Source organism: Myotis brandtii, unplaced genomic scaffold (assembly GCF_000412655.1).
Source record: "Myotis brandtii unplaced genomic scaffold, ASM41265v1 scaffold303, whole genome shotgun sequence".
Lineage (NCBI taxonomy): Eukaryota > Metazoa > Chordata > Mammalia > Chiroptera > Vespertilionidae > Myotis > Myotis brandtii.
This window is the reverse complement of record NW_005361573.1, coordinates 319,342-327,573: the sequence shown is the minus strand read 5'-3', so window position 1 is coordinate 327,573 and position 8,232 is coordinate 319,342. Positions and strand designations below refer to the sequence as shown.

At 49.7% G+C, this 8,232-nt stretch overlaps 2 protein-coding genes across 3 annotated transcripts in view; both read left to right on the top strand.

Moving 5' to 3' along the window:
• UNG (uracil DNA glycosylase) overlaps positions 1-3,247 on the top strand; it is a 9,890-nt gene extending 6,643 nt beyond the window's left edge. Inside the window, exons 6-7 of the mRNA XM_005869793.2 lie at positions 476-654; positions 1,989-3,247. Coding sequence (XP_005869855.1) covers positions 476-654; positions 1,989-2,129 — 320 coding nt within the window. The 3' untranslated portion in view covers positions 2,130-3,247. The remainder of the gene's footprint in view (positions 1-475; positions 655-1,988) is intronic.
• Positions 3,248-3,374: 127 nt separating this feature from the next.
• ACACB (acetyl-CoA carboxylase beta) overlaps positions 3,375-8,232 on the top strand; it is a 92,897-nt gene continuing 88,039 nt past the window's right edge. For both annotated transcript variants that reach the window (XM_005869676.2, XM_005869673.2), the window contains exons 1-2: positions 3,375-3,465; positions 7,745-7,907. The gene's annotated coding sequence lies outside the window, so the exon portion shown is untranslated. The remainder of the gene's footprint in view (positions 3,466-7,744; positions 7,908-8,232) is intronic.

Genomic DNA, 8,232 nt, shown 5'->3' with positions numbered 1-8,232 from the left:
GCTTTGCTGGCACATACACAAAGCCGTGGTCTTCATTGGTCTTCATTGTCCCTGCTCCTGGGCCATAATTGGTACTTGGTAATGCTTATCAAATTGAAAAGATTGAAATCAAAGGGCAACAGATATTAGAATCTGATTCAATAAACCAAGTAAAATTAGGCTTTTATTTTTTGTTGTTGTTAATGCTCACGCAAAATTCAAATCTTGCGTGAATTTTGGGACACCCTTTATATGTGCATATTACTGTTGCAAACTTGGAAAGGTGTTGAAAGCGCAGAGGTGAAAGTTCAATGCCCTCTGGTAGCACTAAGGAGTGCCCAGCAGTCTGATGAAATGCTTTCTCTATGACCGAATTTCAGCCGGCCGCTCTGGATCCCATCCTGAGAACGCTTTCCTCACGCAGTTAGTTAGCCCTGACCTTGGGTGACCCGTTGCAGCCTGCCTTTCACCTCTTTCTCTGGTGTATTGTTCGTAGGTGTTCTCCTACTCAACGCTGTCCTCACGGTCCGGGCGCATCAGGCCAATTCTCATAAGGAGAGAGGTTGGGAGCAATTCACCGATGTGGTTGTGTCCTGGCTAAACCAGAACTCGAGTGGCCTCGTCTTCTTGCTCTGGGGCTCTTACGCTCAGAAGAAGGGCAGTGCCATCGATAGGGTATGTGGTTTTTAGCAGTTTGAACCAGCGAGACTCGAGAAATCCTCGCAGTGTAGTCCTGGAAAATCCGTGCCATAAAATGAAGCTTATTTTCCCTGAAGACTGGCAATTAGGGTTGAAAATTGGACAAAATTTAGACAAATTACAGTAATGATCAGTGATGTATGAGGAAAGTGACTGGCCAACCTATGATTCAATAGTTACTAATACAGGCATAAACCTGCCATATACAGGTCCCCAGCTACCATTTATTTAACAAATAATACAATAAGTCAGCAATCTTCAACCCGTGTGTCACAAGCATTTTTAAGACATGGCAATACCTGACTATTTAGTCAGGGGGCACTGACCTTTTTTCTCTTAGATTGTCAAATAAAAAAAAATGACAACAGCCAACACAAAAATAGCCGTCTGGTGTGAATGAATCAAAATTATACCTTTTTTATTTTTTTGTCAGATCAGAAAATATATTTTTTGGTGTGCCGCAGAATTTTGGTACTTAATGTTTGCCCTTAGATGAGAAAGGTTGAAAATTGCTGATCTACCCAGTTGTCCAGCCAGAAATCAAATCAGATATCATTCATAACACCTCCTTACCTCTCTTTTCCCTTTCTTCCTCTCCCTCCCCCAACCCCCTATCCAGTCTGTCATTCATAGCCTAAGTTCTCTCTCATCTCTCAAACCCATCCATCATCCTCCCCCTCTAAATGCCTTTGCCTTGGTTTAGGCCCCTCTGATCTTGCCTGGAGCATTCAGATGCCTTCTCCCTGAAGGCCCTGACTTAGGCTGATAAGCTGGGGCCTTGGGCGTGGCCCTGGTCTCAGCCACAGCTTTCTTCACTCTCAACTCCAGGCTGCTCGGAGGCACCTCTCAGGTTTGCTCCCTGTGCCCCACTTCCCCGCCTGCCTTTGAACGCCCCACATCCTTTGTCCTGAGCGGAGAGGTCTCTTCCCCAGAGGCAGTCATCCTTCAAAGCTCAGCACAGCTCACATTTCTAGGGTGCCAGACAGGGTGCTAAGAAGCACTTGACCTCAATTACTTCTCATAATATTCTCTGCACATGATCATTCATTCTTTTGCAGTAACTAGAAGCTAGACACTGTTGATATTCCCAATTCACAGACTGGTCCTCACAGCCTCAGAGCCTAGCAAAGGTAGTTGCTCCACAAATGAACGAATGCATTGATGTCCTAATATGAACGCTGAAGGCAAATAAATACACTTAGCAAAGTGGGAGGATTTAGAGCGCAAAGGGGAGGGCACACTGTCTTCAAGTGCAATAGCCATAAAGGCCCAGCCGTGCCAACTTTTGGTCATTCTTTTCTCTTTTTCAGAAGCGCCACCACGTGCTGCAGACTGCCCATCCCTCCCCATTGTCGGTGTACAGAGGGTTCTTTGGGTGCAGACATTTCTCCAAGACCAACGAGCTGCTGCAAAAGTCTGGCAAGGAGCCCATCAACTGGAAGGATCTGTGACCCTGAACTGGGGGAGGGGACTGGGGATGAGGGAGGGGGTCCTCCGGGCAGTTTCTAGAAGCTGCTGTTGAAGTATTTGTCAGTGACGAAGTCGAATTGAGAAAATAACTTCCCTAGTGATCCTTAAGCACTATGCACACCAGGGAGAACGTTTCCGTAAAGGGGCCATGTGCCAGGCTGCCCAGGAGCGGCAGCGTTATTCAGCAGAGACTGTACCCGGTGACCACGGGTCTGTCTCAGGAACTTGGCTTTGGCTTAGAAGACACGTCAGTTTTGGGAAAGGAGAAGTCAAATTCTCTAGACTCTCCTCCCCTCTGTTTTCTTTATGGTTGAAGATGGGGAGATAAGCACCTTTTTAGTATCTCAGTCAGCTGCTGCTCGCTTTTACCTGTAGGCTAAACGTTAGGTTATAAGGTGTTGGGTGTTTTTATATAGAAAGGCCCCTTTCGCACATGGGCCAGGTCCACTGCCCTTTGATCCTATACAGAGCTCTCAGGCCCCTCCTGGAAGGAAATGGGATTTTTTATTTTTTGCCAGTTCCCAGAAATTAGGGGTCAGTTTCCTGATTGTAGCAGAGGAGAAAATTCCTAAGGAACAATTCCTGCCGTGAGCCTTCGGACTGGCAGAGGCCAGGAGAAGTGGGCCGGGCCTCGTGTATATTGTTCTCTGGGTGTTTCTAGGAATAAGCAGTGGAAGTTGAACAGGAAGGAGAAAGGGGTTTGGTTTGGTTTGGTGTTTTTTTTTTTAAGAAGGGAAATGGTTTTCTCCCATGTGTATCTTGAACTGGGAGAAAAGGCAGCATAGTGCCAAATGCTGTTTTTTTCTGGACTGAAATCACGTTGGGATCCCATTTTCTGCAACACTGGAGAATTTCGCTCTTTTAAAAAATACTTAAATGCCCGGCCGACGTGGCTCAGGGGTCGAGGGTCGACCTATGAACCAGGACGTCACAGTTCGATTTCTATGTGGATGTTTTGTATTTTTTTTTTACTCCTTTGTTTAAGAGACCATCTTTATTAGGGCTGAGCCTCCATCCAAGGTCCTGTTAGAGATGCTGTTAGCTGGGCTCAAAGTTAAACCTGCTTAGAGTTTGGTAATAAAAAGTTGCTGAAGTTTCACTTTGTGCCGTGCGCTTAATGCTGCTTACCCCTCACCAGTCAGCTCCTGGGCCCGGCCATCCGCGGACGCCCTTGGGCTGCCCTTGGACTGTGGTTGCCATGGCAACTGCGGTGGACAGGAAGGGCCGCCTCCATGCCGCCCTCTCTCCTTCCTCCGCCCTTGCCCCTCCCCCCTCTGTCCGCCCTGATGGAGCCGCCCACCCGTCTGCCGGGCTTTGGTAAGCGTTGGGCGGGGTTCCAGGGAGGGGCGAAGGCAGGACTGTGGCCAGGGGTCTCCGAGTCCAGTCGGGCCCTACTCCAGCGCTGTGGGGAGGCTGGGTGGGGTCAGGGTCCGCTGGGACCCTCCAGGGGCCATTTCAGCTGGAAAACATTTCTGCGGAGATCTTGGCATGCCTGTCAGGGCTGTGTCCTGCCAAACCTTGGGACACTGCGCGGGGAGCTTCCCCGGCCTCCCTCCGCTAGTGTTTGCAAACTTTCCAGGAAATCTGACGTTGAGGTGTGAGGCCAGGACGCTGGGGAAACACGGCCATAGCCCACTGACCTGCCCGCAGAGCTGGAGAGGCGGGTGGCCCATCAAGATGAGAGGCTGGCCCCGGCCGGTTCGGTTCAGGGGATAGAGTGGGTTCGGTTCAGGGGACAGAGCGTGGGCCTGTGGACCAAAGGGTTTGATTCCGGTCAAGGGCACCACCTTGGCTGCAGGCTCCTCCCCCGCCGGGGCCCTGCTGGGGGTGGGTGCCAGAGGCAACCAATCCATGTGCTTCTCTCACATGGATGTTTCTCTCTGCCTTTCCCTCTCTAAAAATCAATGGAAAAATACCCTCGGGTGAGGATTAACAAACAAACAAGAAAAAAGATGAGAGTCTGGGTGGACACTCCTGGTGTCAGAGGAAGGAGGCAGTAAAAGGGGTCAGGGGGGCTTGGTCACAGGTTCCCTGTATTTAAGAGCTTTGGAAAGGATGTATCCAGCGAGGGCACCTAGACCAGCACGGACACTTCTTAGGAAAGCAGGGAGTTGGGAAGCTTTCGCTTGAGACTCTCTTTCCCGCCACGTCTTAGTTTTATGTTTGAAGAGAAGTGCTTGCTATCCCACGTTCCGCCATCAGCAAGCAGGCCTTCACCAAAGGAAGACGCAGAACAAAGATGCATTCTTCATCTGCCCTCTGGTGACCCGGAGTCCTCTCAGCATTACAATGGGTCCCCTTGGCCAAGGGAGAAACGAGGGGTAAATATTTCTGCGGTGCTGTGAGAAGGGAGGAAGCAGGAAGCCCGGAGTTACCATAAAGGATTCAAAAAGCAAACTCCTTTTTAAAAAAAAAATATAGTGAATCTTCGAAGTATAGTGACTCTTTAAACAGAACACAGAGCAGCCTCTTACGTGGTCTATTACTCCCCCCCCGCCCCCAAAAAAATACAAATTTAATCACTGATCTTTTACTCACAAGGCTGATTGTGATGAACTTTTGGGCCGAGTGGTGGTTAAGTTTTTTTTTCACGTGTTTTCGGATTTGTTGCAATTATAGCACGGGGTATGCCACAATGAAAGGCAGTCTTGGCCTTTTCGGTCAGAGGCCTGCGTGCTTTTTCTGTAAAGGGTCGGATAGTAAATATTTAAGCTTTACGGCCATCCTATCTCTGACCTACTCCTCTGCTGTAGAGAAAGCCGCCACGTGCAAACTGTAAGCAAACAGGTGTGGCCGTGTCCCAATAAATGTTTATGGACACCGAAATTGGAATCTAATAGGATTTGCATGTGTCATGAAATCTTTTTTATTTTTTTCAAGCATTTCACAAATGTGAAAACCACTCTTAGTTCAGGAGCTACAGGAAAACAGACGGCACGGGCCATAGTTTGCAGCCCCCTGTTCTAGGGGGTCCTGCTCAGACGCCAGCAAGGACAGACCCAACTGCTGTGTCTTCCCCCTGTCCGGGTGGTTCTATGGTGGCTCACACGGGAGAACCTGGCCAACCACGATTCCTGCCTCCCCCTCTCAGGCAAGGAGAAGAGGATCTGCGGAGGGCTTTTGGAAACACAAGGAAGTCAGTTATGCATAACGTCCTGGGAACCCCAAGTTATAAAACCACATCAAAGTCACTTATCTGTGATCGGAGTCCAGTGGGGCAAGGTAGGGGCATGTGAATTGTTTTATTCATAGGCTTCAGCGTGTTGTTAATACGCTTCCATTATTAAAAGAAGATCATACATTTTTAAAAAATATATTTTTATTGATTTCGGAGAGGAAGAGAGAGGGAGAGAGAGAGATAGAAACATCAATGATGAGAATCACTGACCGGCTGCGTCCTGCACACCCTCTACTGGGGATCGAGCCCGAGACCCTTCAGTCTATAGGCCGACGCCCTATCCACTGAGCCAAGCCGGCCAGGGCTAAGATCATACATTTTTTTCCCTTTTGAAATTCACTTTCCTGCTGCGGTTTGCTCCTGGCATTAAAAAGTCTTAGGAAGGGTTTTGGATCGGAAAAGTGAACTTTTTGGTGTGTCTGTGTGTGGCAGTGGCTTTTTATCCCTTGTCAAACCTTGGAGATGTATACAAGGTATGGGCTCTGGGCTGGAGGGTCCTGGGGTGTTGGCTGGTGGTGACTCCAGCTGAGAAAAGCCTGGAACAAACCTGCTGGAGAGGCCTTTTTTCCTATTTAGGGTCCTGACACTTTAAAAAATATATGTTTTTATTGATTTCAGAGAGGAAGGGAGAGGGAGAGAGAGAAACATATGATGAGAGAGAATCATCGATTGGCTGGCTGCCTCCTGCACACCCCACACTGGGGATCGAGCCCGAAACCTGGGCATGTGCCCTGACCGGGAATCGAACCGTGACCTCCTGGTTCATAGATCGAGTCTCAACCACTGAGCCACGCCGGCTGGGCAGGTCCTGATACTTTTAATCTGCGTCTCACAGCCTAAAGTCACCTGTTGATTCTCTCAGGTGACATTTTTGAGGCGTGTTTGGAAACGCAGAGTTTGGAGAGTGGGGCAGACCAGGCGATCAATACTTGGCGTTCTTGGCTACTCAGTTGTGTGTTTCCTGTGTCCTTGTGTTTGGGGTGATGGAGAGGGGTGGGGTCTGGAGGCTTCAAACAAACAGTGTTCCTCAGCCTTCACCACAGAGTCACCTGGGGGAGCTTTAAAGAATATTAATGCCGGGCCCACTCCCAGAAATTCTGATTTCCCTGGCCCCTGGGAGGAGGAGGAGACATAGCCTGTTGATAAAGGGGCCGGTTTGCAGCAGGGCTGGCAACGTCTTTCCATGAGGCCAGGTGATTTTTTTTTCTTTTATTTTTGGCAAATGATATACAAGACTTTCTGAATCTGTGTTTTTGAAGAAATACATTTTTCTATTAATGTTCTTATGTTCGACGGGGAAAGTGGGTGACGAACTTTGGTTCCAAGCTTTGCATTGTCTTCCAGAAAACACCTGCGCCTTAAAGAGAGAGTGTCAAGGGAGAGCTGAGCCACCAGAAAGAATTCTTTGTCTGAGCGCGTGTGTGTGTGTGTGTGTGTGTGTGTGTGTGTGTGTGTGTGTGTAGTGAGAGTGGGAAGTGTTTCTAATCTTTTTTCCCTTTATTGACTTTTTTTTTGAGGACATTTTTCCATTGATTTTTAGAGATAGTGGAAGGGTGGGGGAGAGACAGAGAGAGAGAAACATCGATGTGAGAGAGACACCAATTGGTTGCCTCCTGCAAGCCCCCTGACCAGGGTGGGGGATTGAGCCTGCAACCGAGGTATGTACCCTTGACTGGAATCTAATCTGGGACCCCTCAGTCCCGACAGAGAGAGAGAAACATCGATGTGAGAGAGACACCAATTGGTTGCCTCCTGCAAGCCCCCTGACCAGGGTGGGGGATTGAGCCTGCAACCGAGGTACGTGCCCTTGACTGGAATCTAATCTGGGACCCCTCAGCCCGCAGGCTGATACTCTATCCACGGAGCCAAACCGGCTAGGGCTTTCTAATCTTTCTGAAAGCAAGGCATTCGATTCGATTTTATGAAGTCCCTGCTGTGAGCAAGCCACTATGCCAGCCACTCGCTGACTATTGTTTCATTTCATTTTCTCTCCCGTGTGATGAAGTAGTTGGAGGAGGACACTGGCTGGGCCCGTTGCCCAGAGCCACAGGTAGCAGGGCTCGGATTCAAACCCACGGCAACCCGATTTCACAGCCCAATCGTCTTGTCGCTATTGACACTCTGCCCAGACCAGCATTATTTGCTGTCCCCGGGAATTTAAGTGGAGTCTAAAGTGTTCCCCTCGCTCGCAGATGGCTCTCCCGGGAAACCCAGAAGGACGTGTCTGTGGTTGGAGAGGTGCCTCTTTGAAAGGCTCGCATGAGCCACTCGAGAGTGAAGTAGCCTTGATAAATAACCTAACCGCAGTCACAGGGGCAGCCGATGACCAAGAACTCGGGGACGTGGGCCCTGGGCTAAGCCCTCCAGCCGTAGTGCTTTATCCTCAACGCCTACAAAACGGATGTGGCACTATTCCAGGTGACAGCGGATGACCCCGAGGTTTCAAGAGGACCCGGGAGGCTGCAGACAGTGCTCGTCCTGATTATCAGTGCCGTGGAGACAATCCCAAGAAGTCCACTTCTCGGAAAACAAGCCCACAAGTGAACTAGCTGCTCCCCACCGCACCTGGCCCCGCCACCAGGTAAACTGTTTTGCATAAGCTCAGCTCTTATGGCCGTTTTTCCCACTTGCCTCCTGGTTTACAGAGTACAATGCCCTTTTGTGCAGCCTCCCCTTTCCTGCCGCAGGCTCCAGTTTGGACCCGGAGATGACCTTTGTCCCACATGCCGCTGGCCCTCCCCGCATGGCAGGACATTCTGTAACTGCCGGGGATGCTGGGTTTCTCCCAGCCCCAGCCAGGGCCAGCCGACCCCCCGGTGGGAATGGAGCTCTTTGGGGTTTGCTTTTCTTTCCCCAAGTCCCTGGGAATGGGAAACTGTTACCTTGAGTGGCATTTGCATGGAGAA